This window comes from Mesocricetus auratus, unplaced genomic scaffold (genome assembly GCF_017639785.1).
Source record: "Mesocricetus auratus isolate SY011 unplaced genomic scaffold, BCM_Maur_2.0 Super-Scaffold_100676, whole genome shotgun sequence".
NCBI classification, from domain to species: Eukaryota; Metazoa; Chordata; class Mammalia; order Rodentia; family Cricetidae; genus Mesocricetus; species Mesocricetus auratus.
This window is the reverse complement of record NW_024429266.1, coordinates 108,817,325-108,831,968: the sequence shown is the minus strand read 5'-3', so window position 1 is coordinate 108,831,968 and position 14,644 is coordinate 108,817,325. Positions and strand designations below refer to the sequence as shown.

General features: G+C 46.8%; 1 protein-coding gene across 3 annotated transcripts in view; it reads right to left on the bottom strand.

Moving 5' to 3' along the window:
- The window catches only part of Dpp6 (dipeptidyl peptidase like 6), an 890,647-nt gene that overhangs the window by 669,905 nt on the left and 206,098 nt on the right, over positions 1-14,644 (bottom strand). The window contains exon 1 of one of the 3 annotated variants that reach the window (XM_005084206.4): positions 6,596-7,744. The exons of the other annotated variants lie outside the window; for them this stretch is intronic. Coding sequence (XP_005084263.1) covers positions 6,596-6,820 — 225 coding nt within the window. The 5' untranslated portion in view covers positions 6,821-7,744. Of the gene's footprint in view, positions 1-6,595; positions 7,745-14,644 lie in introns of those variants that run through there. 3 annotated transcript variants of the gene reach the window in all.

Sequence of the window (14,644 nt, the reverse complement as noted above, 5' to 3'; positions counted from 1 at the left end):
TTTCATATGGGAAAATAAGCCAACACCACAACAAAAATTATTACTATGAAATTCAAGTACTCCTAAGGGGTCTCCTTAGCCTGTAGGTAACAGATCCACGTAAAAATTGGAGATGTATGCTGGCAGCAATTAAAAAAAAAAGCATGCCATGTAAATTTGGCTTCCATAGCTACCTCAAAAATCCCTTACTGCCAACAGCTCACGTCCCCTAGGAAGATATCACATTCCTGCTTCACAGACGCATTTTTGTTTTTTGCTGGTTTTAAAGAGCAAAAGCTTGTTAACATGTCAAAATGTGTTTGCTGTGGTTCACAGTTAACAACTGACCCGCCTGATAACAAGCCAGGGCGGCCTGTTCCTGTTAATGCTGCAAGTGCAAAGATCGCTTCCTTGTCCTGTTTTCCTCCCAGGTCAAGGCAGCCGTGCAGGGGACATGAGACAGGGTTGGTGGTGCTGAGGCTTGTGGGTGCAGAGCAGAGGTGTGACATCGTTGATGATGCTGTTTTTGGCTCCACTCCCCATTCTGCTGGCACTGCTTCTCTGTGCCGAGCAATGTGCTACTGTCTGGGAGCATCTTCACCTTCCTGTGGCCACACCCACTGTCCTGGAGGGAAGAACTTTACATGCCCTTGCCATGTACATAGCATGGACTCTGGCCAATTTTTATTGAAAGACTTTATAGTGAATCTAGGTGACCATTGGCATTACCTGAACACCGATGCCTCTAGTGTTAAAACAGTCTGTGGTAATGCAAATAAAATTTAGACTTTGAAAATATTTTTAAATAAAAACCTATTATGTCCGGCAGTGTGCAGTGAGGTGGTGTGACAGGGAGGTAAGGGGACTCTGAGTTCACCTGGTGAAAATCTTAGACAAGAAAGGAACCTGAACACTGGGGTTCATGTGTTTAGGCTGAGTTCCAATTGGAACTCATGACCTATTCATGCAGATGTTTTGTTATAATCTGCAGAGCTGTTGACACATCTTACAAGAGCTTGGCAGAGTGATCATGCAATTCTAGAACTGAATACTTCCAGAAAAAATGTAGAAGCAAATTATCTCCAGAGAGGTTTGCCCTGTGTGACAAGCCATTTTCAGTCTTGTGGCAGGAGACGAAGCACATGCTGCACCGCGTTTACACAACGGTGAAGAAAGCAGGAGGGGATGAATAGCACACCAGAGACCCAAACTTCAAAGGGTAGGAGTAGGGGAGGGTTTACTGAAGAACTAAGGCTGAGATCAGAAAGGGACCAAGGGAGAGCAGGAAGATGGAGGGAGGGAGAGAGAATTCACACAGTACCGTGCAAAGCCCAAGGCTCAAAGCTTTGAAGAGTAGAATGACTGTCACCTAGAACAAAAGTTAGGATGGCGCTGAGACGGAACTCATCTGATGGCATGGACACCATATCAAGAGGTCAACAGCACACCTGTGGCATACTGTGCGCAGGCTGTGCAGTAACCATGGCAATGGCACAGAGTGCAAGTCCACACCCAAGTCAGATGAGGAAAAGAGGACCGTTGAGGATGGAAGCCGGAGCTAGTATCAAGACTCTTGTATGGGAAGTTGCCGATGGGGTTGGGAAGCATGCCAAGGCAGGGGAAGACTCTGGAAGCTGACCTTAATTGTCTGTAGAAGGTAATGACCGTAAGCTGTCCCTGCAGCTGGTTGGCTCAGTGAGCACCTCTACTGTACCAACAGCGTCTGGCCAGCGGGTACCACTGATGTGAGACTAAAGGCACACTCGGCACTGGGGGCTCCGAATGGCTCCCTTATCCCCACACCCATTCTGGGGGAGGGTATTCTAGGCACTGCCGATGTAGTGATGAGGACGGCTCTGGGAAGGAGAGGCCAGCAGGAAGTTTGGCCTTTCCTTTACCACGTTAGGAAAATGATGTGCAATTAAAATTTAAAAGTCACTGAGTGCTGATGAAAAAAAGGTTTTAGGGTATATGACATCTTTGTGGTGGCAAGCTGCTTAACAAGTCAGTAAAAAAAAACCTGATGAATCCCAAGAATGAATGATGTCACCCCATTGAAGGATCAGGGTAGAGAAAAAGAAGATGGACTGAATGCTAAAATGACAGGCAGGATGGGGAACTTGGACTTGTCAGGCTGACTGACATCATGGGCAGTGGTGTATCAGTGGACCTCAGCTTTGGCCAGTTTGTGGTTTTAAAGTCAGGCCATCCGCATATTAATATCATTAGGAGAATGTGAGTCACCAAAAATGAAGAAAGCAGAAGCAGCTGGTGTACCCTTGACAGAAGGACCTCTGTGGCCCGGTGCAAGGCCCACAAAACCCTTCCAGAGACTGGAGAGAAATACTCAAATACAGTACTGACAAAAGCTGATGTTTTAAAAGGAATCACAGTTAATTCCAAGAGCAAGTCACTAAATTTCACTAAAAGCCACTCTCAATAGTCAATTTTTAACTCCACACAATTAGTTTTAAACAAAAGTGGCTACTGGTTCTTCAAAGTGGTTGCCCAACTAATTGGCTTTGTTTAAATAAATGTAAAAGTTTTACAAGGAAACTGACTAAAATTAAAGACCCTTTGAGTTTATTTCTAACTCTTAGGAAGGCCTCACCATCTTAGTTTCTTTTCTTGTCACTGTGGTGGAATACCTTGACAAAAGCAACTTGTGGTAGAGAAGGTTGATGTTCCACTCACACGTTCACAGTGCAGTCTACCATGGCAGAGGAGTCACGGCAACGGGAGTTTGAGATAGATAGACGCTCACACGGCATCTGCCCACAGTCAGCTTTCAGACTGATGAAGGCAGGTGCTCAGCTCACTTTCTCCTCTTTCTATACTCCATGATCCCAGCCCAGGGGATGATGTTGCTCATGGTGGGTGAATCTTCCTTCCTCAACTAAACTAACCACCAGTATGCCCGGTGACTGTTCCCAGGTGATCCCAGACGCCATCAACTTAGCAACTGTGATCAACCATGACAGTCCAAAGAGGTCATCTGTGGGCCTGCACAAGTGACAAACAGGTCACTGTTTTTGTGCACTTGGATGATATCTTCTTAGCTCATCACAAGCCTTTTACCTTTAGTGTAGGAGTGTTCTGTGCAGACTTTGTTAGATTTTTTAAAATCTGGATCAGTCTTTGTAGACTGGAAGTTTTATTTTCTCAGCCATAAACAGACATGTTTGCTTTACTTAATTTTTTTTAAAAAATTGATAGAGAAACAGAGACAGAGACAGAAAGAAAATTGTGGAGTACCACAGTGCTTCTGTGGAGGCCAGAGATCATCAGCCTTGGGTGTTACTCATCTCTTTCCACTTTTTTTGAGGCAGGGTCTCTCATTATTTGCCACTGCACACACTGGACTAACTGGCTCAAAGGCTTCTGGGGACTCTCCTGACTCCACCTCCTATCTTTTTATAGGACCACTGAGACTATAGACAAGTTACTCTCTCCTGGTAAGCTTTTACATATGTTCAGGGGTATGAACTCAGGTCTTCATTATGGAATAGCAAGCTCTTTATTCACTGAGCATTCTCCCAGTCTTCCTAATTGTTCGTGTACATGTTTATGTGCTATATTGCTACCTTTTATCTACATCTCTAGGTCTAAGCACAAGATGTGTGAAGCCTAATATGTTTTTAAACATATCTACCAGCATCAGATAACCAGCCAGGCCTGGGGAACTGTTTCTGTATATGCTGGTTGATGTTTTTTTCTTTTTGGTGGTCAGCTGGCCACAAGTTTGTGTCATCTGAGACAAAGAACATCAATTGAGAAAAATATATCGGCAAGATTGGCCTGTAGGCAATTTAGTATGATACTTTCTTGATTAATGATTGATGTAGGAGAATCAAAAGGATCAGTGTTTTATCTAAGCAAGAGAAAACAACTAAGACACTGAATATTGCAGCAGCTGCGCCTTGACTGGCAGAACATAGACTTGTGATGAGGTCACCAGTCTTGTATTCAGACTGCTCACTCAGACACAAGCAGTGGGGATTTTCTATGAGCTCATGGGAAGAGAGCATTCAGAACCCTGGACAGTTCCAGAGCGGCACTGATGTTCCTACAGTTCCCGTGGGGAAGATTCTCTGTCTCTCTCTGTGTCTCTCTGTGTCTCTGCCTCTCTCTCTGTCTCTTTCTGTCTCCCTCTGTGTGTGTGTGTGTGTGTGTGTGTGTGTGTGTGTCTCTCTCTCTCTGTGTGTGTCTTTCTCTGTCTCTCTCTCTCTTTGTCTGCTTTCCACTTGATTAAAGCAAATAGCATGAGATAGAAATGCCTAGAAGTTTTAAACCCAATGACTTTACCAGTTACCTTTTACTGCAAGCAAATTGCAGTCTCTATTATTGGAAGAAAAATAGTTTGATTTGTGCATCTGTCTTTTAGTAAATGTTTTGACAAGTTAAAAAAGGAAGTTTTGTTTTGTTTTAAAAAACTTTTTAAATTGCTGAGTATGTAAATGAACATGCCCACCACCTCACATGGCTAATTTTGTGGTAAGAGCAGCTAAAATCTACTCAAGTATCATGAATCCTCCACATAACAGTTGCATTACCTATAAAGCTCCCAATGAACAACCCTCATGCTTCTTCACCCCACACAACTGCTACTTTATAGAAGAATATGTGCTTATTATGACACAATAACGGACAAATATACCCCCAGGTACAACAAACACACTTAACCAATGCCCATGAGCATGGGTGAACACAAACACACATTTCTGTGTTTTGCAGGACACAAACACAGTGTCAGGACTTGACACATCTGAGTTTGAGAAAGCCCCCCCTCTGAGATCTCACAGTGGACACATGTCTCACTGACTCAGTATCCCTAATCTGCTGCTGACCTCAGACGTGGGTTTATCCGAGCAGCAGTTCTAGCTGTGCAGCAAAATGAAATGTGGGGGATGCATGCTCCCAGCTAGGATCTTAAGAAGCAAACAAACAAACCCAGTCCAGATGGGCGGAGACCAACTGCTGCTTCCAGCCCTGCCTGTCCTTTCTCCTAGCGACATCTAGAGCCTGCTTAGCAGAACAAGCTCATTCCGATCCATAATCCAAAGCTTTTAAGCCCAGATTTCAGGGAGATGGGGGGGGGGTGCATCTTTCCTGCCTGCATTTGCAACCAAGTTATGTTCCCAGGACCCTAAGTAAATAGAATCCTCCAGAATTCACCATTGCTTGATGCTCTCCTCAAGGAATTCTAGTTCTTTGAACCACATGTCAGAAAAATTTGTCCTTTTTCCTCCAGATTGGCCCACTGGAGTGAGGGACATTAGTCTTTGGTATCTTTCTAACCAGGGAAGTGGAAATGTACATGATGTCTGTGGGCTTCCCTCCAACTCCTGTCACCTCTGTGGCTGTCAGTCCCTATGTCTCACAGAACAAAACAAAACTATTAGCACTTAGCACGGCCTCACTGGCTTTGTAAGACCTGGCCATTGAGAACCCCCCTGCCCCATGGAAGCCCTGTCCCTCCATGCACATCTCTTGCACCAAAAATTACTAAGCACTGAGGTCTTACTACTGCAGACCCTAAGGTCTTGAGGCCACACCTCCTGTTTCCTCCAGGACAATGGGCTGCTCTGAGAGGGCTAGGGAGACCAAGAGGCTGGTGCTAAGACACAGGTTGCCCAACTGCACTGCAAAGGGATCCCACAACTCCTCAGACACTAGCCCTTTCTTAGGGCTGCACCAGCCAAGCCAGACCTGTCTGCCTCAGGGCTCCCCTGGGAGTTTCTCCAGGTCTCAGGAAAAGCGCTCCCTCCCTGAAAGCCCTCATGGCACTGACCTGCTGGAAAGTCACCCCATTTCATCTCTGGAGCAACTGGTACCCTAATCCCTGGTCATCAAGCGGAAATGCAAATTCAGCCTCTGAAACCCAGACTTCAGTCTTCAGAGTAAGAGACCACTCCAAGAACTTCTAAAGGAAGGAACACAGCCCAAGTAGAGTTATTGGCACATGGACTTGCAGCCCAAATTAGTATGCTTGATACTTAGTAAGGAAACCTGTGCTGGGCCTGGGTCAGAGGCCAGGACTCCAGGACTCTGAAGCTAAGACTTTTTTTTCTGGAAAAGAACATCACACGTATACTACTCCAGTATAGGGAGAGAAGGTGTCTGGGGACAGTGAAAAGGGGAAGGGGGACAGAGTGGAGAGGGAGGAGGGCCACCTTGGATAGTTGCTGTGACAAGTGGAAGGAGGGGAAAAGGAATTTGTACTAGCTATTCCTTCAGCTTCAAAGCAAGAAAATAAACATAAAACACAACTCCAAGCACACACAGATCTAATTCCCTCCTTGGGAGGCACGGCGGGCTGCGGTTACAAACAGACATGCACGAATCTAGTGAATTCCACGCATAGTCCACATCCCAGCAGGCGCAGCTCCAAAACCCTGCCGGCTCCAGCCACCAACTCCTGGCTACCTCTGCAGAGACCTGCTCCGGACCATGGTGACTGAGATCGGGAGCCAAGGAGAGTGTCTGAGCGCGCTCCGGCACAGAGGGGGGAACGGGAAGAGAGGAGCAGGGGACCCAGAGACCCCCAGGAGTCGCTAGGCCCATGCCTCCCGCCGAAGCCCCCACCACCGCCACCCACCCACCGCGATGCTCTTACGTCCTCCTCGTCACAGTCGCTCCGCGCCTGGTACTGGAACCGGGGCCGGCCACCCGCACCACCGCGCTCCCGGGGCGCCGCCGCCTGTGCCTGCGGGCCTAGGGGCTTCGGGCCCGCGTCCTCCTCCGGCCCCTGGCCACCCAGGAGGCGACTGGCCTCCGGGGGCGCCGGAAAGGAGCGCGAGGTGTTGATCTTGCCGGTGAACCTTTGATACAGTGAAGCCATGGGCCGCTGCGAGCTGGCTCACTAGCTCGGATGCTTGGAAAAAAATTTTCCTTTCTCTATCTCTCTTCCCTCTCCCCACCCCCTCCAGCAGAAAAGAGAGAAGGGGGGAAAGGGAGGCGGTGGGGAAAGAAGAAGAAAGGCGAGCCTGGCTGCTCCGCGCCACTCGCGAGTCGCCTGGGTGCTGAGCGACTCTGCCTGGCTCAGCTTCTCCGCCCCCTCCCCGGCGGCGCGGAAGATCAGGGGTCGGAGTGATCGCTTTCTCTTTCTGCTTTGCTATTTTTTTAAGTCCTCTCCACGGCCACGTTCGGCCTCACCAAAGAGATGGAAGGAAAGCAAGACACCAGAAGCACACCAAGGGAGGGGACATGTCTAGGCCCCATTATTTGGCACCACCTAGAGACCAGCTCATCCCGGCTCATCCCCGCCCTGGCCCCCTTCGCAGCTCCTCCTTTCCCTTCTCAGCCAGAGGGGTATCCAGCTCCCGCCGTGGTGATGGCACCTGGGGAGTTCCAGTCTCATGGAGCTGGAGGTGGATGCTGGAGGACTCTCAGAACACTGGTTTGGTCGTGGATGAAGGTTCAGGGCTAGGGCACTCCTAGCTCAGAAAGGGCCTAGTGCCCCAGAGAGAGTCGACAGAGCTTCAAGAGCTAGAACTGAGTAGAGAAACCCTAACTGCCCTGGTATCCTGGGGTTTCACGGCCCAGACTCACATTGCATCCTCTTTGGGTTGAAGCACACAGTTGCCTTCCCTTGCCTCCCAGGGACTCCCACCTAGTACTGCTCTTCCAGCTTTGGTTAACTTTGGCAAAGACCCCTGAGAGTCTAGGGTAGGAATGCGGCTGCAGGACATAGGAGGAGGCCTGTAAGGAGCCGGCACAGGCAGGCACCTGTTCCTGCACCCACCTTCCTTCTGCCACGTAGGATTTCAAAAACAGATTCATTTTCTTCTGATCTTTTTAAGAAGAGAAGACCAAGTCTAGAACGGGCAGCATGACTCCTGCCCCGGCCTAGTGTGTCAGGAGCATCACCTTTCAAGGGTACCCCTGGCTCCAGCCTGCCTGTCTGTGAGTAAATACAGGGAAACGCTAAAGTGCTTGGAGGCCAGCAACCTTTCCAAACCTCGTTCCACCCCATTCTGGCACTGAGATGCAGTGAGAGGGGACCCTTGACCCCAAAGGCTGTGCAGCTCACAAGGCTTCCAAAAACTCATTTTGGTGCATTCGAACGTGCTCGAGTGCCCCCGTGTGGAGAGATGCACAAACTATATCTAACTGTAGTCTTAGGCCTTGGCTGGCATCTCCCTTTCCTTGCTTCCTCCCTGCTTCCCTGTAGGTTTCGGGAACACTTGTCCTTCGTGGGTCTCTGGCCACTATAGGGTCTTCACCGCTCCACCTCCTCCATGTGCAGCCCTTTTGTCCCCTGACCCAGCCCTCTGTGGCTGAGTTGGGATGCACCAGCACCACGAGGGGTTGGAACTTTGGAGGACTCACAAGAATTCTGGTACCTGCCCAGAGCCTCAGCTGTCCCTTCCCACAATGAGTACAGGACCATTTTGACTTCTCCTACCACTCAGTGGTGCTCCACGGGCCTCCTCAGCCTCCCTGTGGATACTGAGCATTTTAACAGCCACTCAGAAGGCCTGGCTGGCGGAGGACCTCCCGTCCTCCTCGACTGGAGCCTAGAGTGTGCCTGCAGAGCCCTCAGCATGGAGGTCGCTGTGCCGGACTGTGTTGAGCCAGGCTCGCTGCTGGAAGCAAAACCACCTGCCACTCCCTTCAGCCCTTCTCTCCCAAGTTCCCAATGCAGAAGTTGGTTTTCGGTGGAATTCTGTCAGCCCATCTTGTTCTCCACAGGCGTTGTGCTCACTCTGAATAGACAGCCACTAAAGCACTCTAGAGACATTTCCCTTTAAGGAGAAAATAAGAAGAGCCTGAAGCCACATTCCAGTCACTGCACGGCTCACATCGTGGGAGGCCACCGAAAGTCTGGGACAACTCAGATGACCCGCTGAACGCTTTCAAGCACCTCACACTAAAAACTCCATTCCCTGTTCGGTAAGTCCTGCCTCCCAGCCCTTCTAGTGAAAGGTTCCTCTGCTCGTCACCTGAAAGGCCAGGCTCTGCCTCTCAGGGGCTCAAATCCACTGCAGCTAAGGACTGTGACATCACTACCTGTGGATGTCCCCTGTGGCTTCCTCAAGCAGGAATGATACCACGTTCATACATTATTAATGCAAACTGTAGAAATTATATAGACTATCATGTGCACAGTTTTATAGACGAGAGCCTGTTAACCATTATAAACGAATGGTAGAATTTTTAAAAACTATTTTCATTATGTGCACTGTGTGTCTCTGCAAGCGTATGACCTGTGAGGTACCCTCACAGACCAGAGGTGTCACATCCCCTGGAACCAGATTCATAGGAAGTTGTGTGCTGCCTGACGTGGGTGCTTGGATCCGAACTGAGGCCTCTGCTAGAGCTGTGTGTGCTTAACATATGAGCCACATTCCAAGCTCCAAGACTGAACCATTTATTTAACAATGAATGTAGTAAGTTGATAGAAAAGGCATATGTCTTCAAAACTTATTTTCTCTGGTGAATCTGTAAGTATTCAACTTAAAATTAGGTCAAAGTTTTAAAAGTCTGATTAAATTACTCTGAAAATATGAATTATTCTTATTGAAACATATTGTAAAACAAAAAGTTGTCAGAACTCATAAACATTCAGGGAAAGAACTCAAGTAAAATTTTCTCTCTGGAGAGGAAGATCTGGAGCATGAGCAGACGAAACGGAGAGAAGGGGAGGTAGGGAAGAAAGAGGCAGGGCCTGGCCATGCTGGCATGAAAGGCACAGAGGTCTGGAGCTGGGAAGAGCTGATTGTGTGTGAGGCATCCTTAGTGCACTCTGATGGAGGCACACAGCTAAGCGGAGAACTTGGCCACACTCCTGTTGTCTTTCACAGTGAGCACAAAGCTCCCAGGACCATTCTGAAGGACGGTTTTGACTGTACAGCCGTGGACTTGTGGCAATGCCCCTGCAGAATGAGTCTTCCCCTACACGTGGGCACACGCATGGCAGAGTACATTTACAGATTGTGATGCTGCATAACCCCTGGGCGAGATTAAGCAGGTTAATTTAGCATGAGGCGATGGGGATTTAGAGAATGGTGAACTCCACTGCTTATGACACATAATTAATCAAGTCTGGCCTGTGGAAACCCCTCCTCAACAACATAGGGAATGAGATACTGTGAGGGATAATAAAGCCAGGCCTTTCGACAAGATGGTAGTGTCTTAGCAGGGAACAGATCTAAGAGCACTGTGAGCATCTTATTGTAAAATAAAATCTATAGGGTAGTCGAGATGGCTCAGCAGGACACAGGCATGTTTGCCACCAAGCCTGACAACCTGAGTTGTCCAAGTGTGCCATGAAACACACACACACACACACACACACACACACTAAATAACAGGTATAATAAAAAATATTAAGCTAAAAAACTCTTAACCAGGGGAAAAGTTGGGACAACCTTTTCTGCCCAGAGTAGCTGCACCAGAGTCAATGGAGGAAACGTGGAGAGCTTAAGTGGGCTATTTCACATCAAGATATGAATTCCTCATCACTGTTTAAAGCCAGTTTCCACCTGCTGTCACTTCTCTGTCATATCTTGTGACTGTTTTTGTGTATGCTGCTCCCTGGGACATATTTACAAACAAATGTGAGAAGTCATCGAAGCCATCAGATGCTACAGGGTATTTTTAAACTGACAACACAGGAAACTTGAAAGATTTTTTTACCCTTGCTGACTACTAATGTTGGAGATATAAAACGACCACCTTAGCATGCTCAGAGGCAGGTCTTTCCTGAAGCACTGGACACCCTCCTATAAACTGGGATAAATGAAGCAAACATCTGGATATCAATAAAACTGTGTTTAAAAAATGAGAGGCACATTCTTAATTCTGAATCTCTCTCCCCCCAACACACACACTTCAGCAAGATGGCTACTAAGGGTGCACTGGGCCATAGGTTCTGCACAGATTTCAAGCAAGGACTACATAATGAACATACATATCCACACAAAGGAATCGGTAAATTCTGCACTCAGACAAACCTCAAAGGTAAAGCAGGAACTGAATTATTTTCCAGCTATTCAACATATTAAATATTAAAATGTTTTAAAGGAAAATGTTCACTTTAACTCAATAAAATCTTTCCATTAAATCAGTAAAGTTTCAATCTACTATCTGCACTTTTAGCTGCATTTTAGTAATGCTTTCTTCAACTTCCCTTTTATGGCTGGGAGAGATTTAGGGAGGAAAAAAAAGAGACGTCAACACAGTTGAATACGTTTGACTTTAATTACAAGCCATTTGTCTCTGTTGTTAGGAGCCATCTTTGAGGTAAGCCACCATTTCCGTATTCAAAACCATGACAGACTGGGGTATCATTGGGGGAATATTCTCTCACCCTCAATAGTTTCAGGGATGTGGCCCTTGCCTGACACTCTGACCTCGGGACTGACTGTGTGGCTGGCTTTGGCCAGTGCATGATGCAGACAGAGGCCTGGCAGGCACCCGTGTCACTGACTGACCTCAGTGCCATAAGGACATAAGTTCCCAAGCTGCTGTCCTCCAGACCTGGACCTAATCCCTAAGCTATGGCCATGCCATGTACCTGGGAAGCAAAGAGCAAAAGCATCTAGGGGATCTTAGTGAGGCTCAGCAAAACCCCAGTTCATTAGGGTAAATGCAAGTCTTGTGCAGCTTCTTGTATAATTGGCTGCATTTGGGGGTGATTTGGTACACAGCGCGCCATGACAGTTAGTTAAACAACAACGCTTACTGCAAGCATTTCCCTCCTTTGCTGAAGACGTGCCTGAGTGCCTACTATGTGCTGCTTGTGCTGCGTTATGAGGCGGAAACAACGAACCTGCCTGCAGTCATTGAGACCAGTCGATAGGCCTCACATGCGTCAGGTGAATGCTCGACACGGGTGGCTTCCCTGGAAACGGAGAGAGGCAGCTTCTCCCATTGCAGGTAGAACACTGCAGGCTCATCAGAGGATAACTTTATCTGTAGAAGGCTGACAGAACCTCTTAGATTACAGGTATGCTCTTTGCAAAGCCTGGCCTTTTATAGTGTGGTCATGAGATGGCATTTTCAACCCACTGAGGATTGTGGGGAATTGCGTATTACATTGGCCTCCAATGTGGGCATGTTAGGAACACAGATTCTAGGGATGTGCCCATTCTTGGCCTGTCCTCACAGAGACCTGGGACTGTAAGCTTGAGATCCATACTGAAACCGCCCTCTGTGAAAACCTGCTGCGCAGGACAGTGAGAGCTGCTGCCCTAGAATCACACACTTGGGTCATTCTCTTCATAGGGACAAGGAATCCTGAAAGAGTCTCCAAGTGCTCCACTCCCATGAAGACAGTCACACTTTAGAGGGTCCAGTAAGTAAATTCCCTACTCCCAGGAAGACAGTCACACTTTAGAGGGTCCAGTAAGTAAATGCTCTACTCCCAGGAAGACAGTCACACTTTAGAGGGTCCAGTAAGTAAATGCTCTACTCCCAGGAAGACAGTCACACTTTAGAGGGTCCAGTAAGTAAATGCCCTACTCCCAGGAAGACAGTCACACTTTAGTAAGGATTCTCCAGGTGGGCGTGTGTGAAAATATTATTTATTTATTTATTTATTTATTTATTTATTTATTGTGTGCGTGCGTGCACTCATGCGCGTGTGTGCTTACCTGTAGAGGTCAGGTGACAACTTGTAGGAGTTGTCTCTCCTTCTACCATGTGGGTCCCATAAATTGAACTAAGGCCATCAAATTCGGCAGCAAGTGCCTTTACTCACTGAACCTTCTATCCAGCCTAGGGAAAAAAACCCACAAGAAGAGCCCCCTCCCCCACATTGGTGTGGGGTTAGCTCTGCAGTTTACTCAAAGTCACACTAGAGTGGAGGACATGTCTGGATGCTGTCTGCCCTTGGGTTGACCCATCCTCTGTAGCAAAAGGGAAGATTCCATTTCTCTTGGTGCCTCTCTCCAGAGACATTTTGACATTGTGCTTTAACAAAGAGCCTCTCCCATCTTGCCAAAAGGCATACAATTTGGCAGAGAGGTCTGCAGAACCACAAATGGGGAAAAAGCCATTCTTTCAAAAATTGATTCCATAAAAAGCCCTCAGCACCTCTGCCTTGGCCTTGCTGCTTAGTTAATGCAATAAAGAAAACCTGTCCTTAATTAAAAACCAATAAATTTAATAAACATATTTAAGTTGAAAACCAACTTCTATGAACTTAATTTTCCTGAACCCACTCCTTTAAAGTCCATTAAAATGTTCATTATAAAATCCATGTTATTTTATTTTTCACTGTCACTTGGATCCATTGCAAATTCCCACGGCACATGCCTACAGGTTGAAAAATGGGCTGATGCCATCTGGGATAACACAATATATTTCCTTGAAATTCAATGTATTGTATAGACAGAAGTGGTATTCAATATCTATACGTAAATACTCACATTCATGTGCTAGTAATTTGTGTGTGATCACATCCTCATGAATAAAAGCAGAGCTGCCAGCGCACAGCCTGACACACGCATACGTGGGTGTGCCTGGCCACAGCGATGGTGACTTCTTGCTAATGAAAACAGATTCTATTAGGAACAATAAAACCACGATGAAGCTGCCCATTTCTTGTGGGTAATTCAATCCCTGTGGGCTGCAACCCCATCCATTGTGTTCCCCCTGCTGTTCAGCAATTTCTTCCTCGTACAGGTTAAAACTGATTTGTCTATACAGCTAATTGCATTTCAAATCATAGTAATTTGGAACATACAAAAAAGTAGTTCCCTTTACAATGACTTATATTTATATTTTGCTTGACAGGTAAACAGAAATTGCCTGTTGGCTAAATAAATCCATTAGTCATGTAAGCCTGCAGTTTGAACAGCTCTTTTCCTCACTTACAGATGGCAACAAGTGGATCCACTCTCCACTACAATAGGGTGAGGTGGGTCCCATTTGTTCCCTGCCTCTTGATTTGAGTTCCTGATAGACCCTATTACCTCAGTCCTCTCAGCATCCCACCCATAATCACTGCCATTACATCTCTTTATAACCCAACAATGCTCAAATTGCATCATTCATACAGAGCCTTTTCCATCTCCGTGGGGAGAGTCGGATAAATTAATGCTCGCAAAGGACTTTGAAGGATTTCTTAGCCTTCTTGGGATGAAAGAAGTAGCAGTATGAAGCCATATTTACAACTGCCTTTCAGGGCTCTGATACTATTCAGTCAAGTTCAACTCCAAATGAGATGGAAATGGCTGGTTGTGAAATCAGGGGATGCTGGGTTTTCTATTAGAGATGGTCAAATCATTAAGCCTCCTTCTTGAATAGGCAATTTATCTCTGTAACATAAAATTATCAGATCCAAAATACATCATGGGATAGAATACAGAAGCTGTAAGTATTCTAAGACAAGATGCAACTCCTGGTGGCCTGTGGACATAGTCACAGACACCTGAATGATAGCTTGCATAAAGTGCTAACCTACCATTTTAGCCACTGATCACATCTGAGCTGTATTAAATTGGCAAATTAAAAAGGGAACTCCAGGCCCCGAATTCAACAAGTAGTTCATGGTCTCCTGGGAAGGCAGTCTGTTAGGAGCTCACCACAGAGTAACACACAGCCACTCAAAAAGATGGCATCTCAGATGTGCAGAGTGTCCCAGGAATAAGTCACACCCAGCTTTGGGTTCTATCCTGGATGAGCATGGAGTGATATAACGTCTTAACCAGTTTAT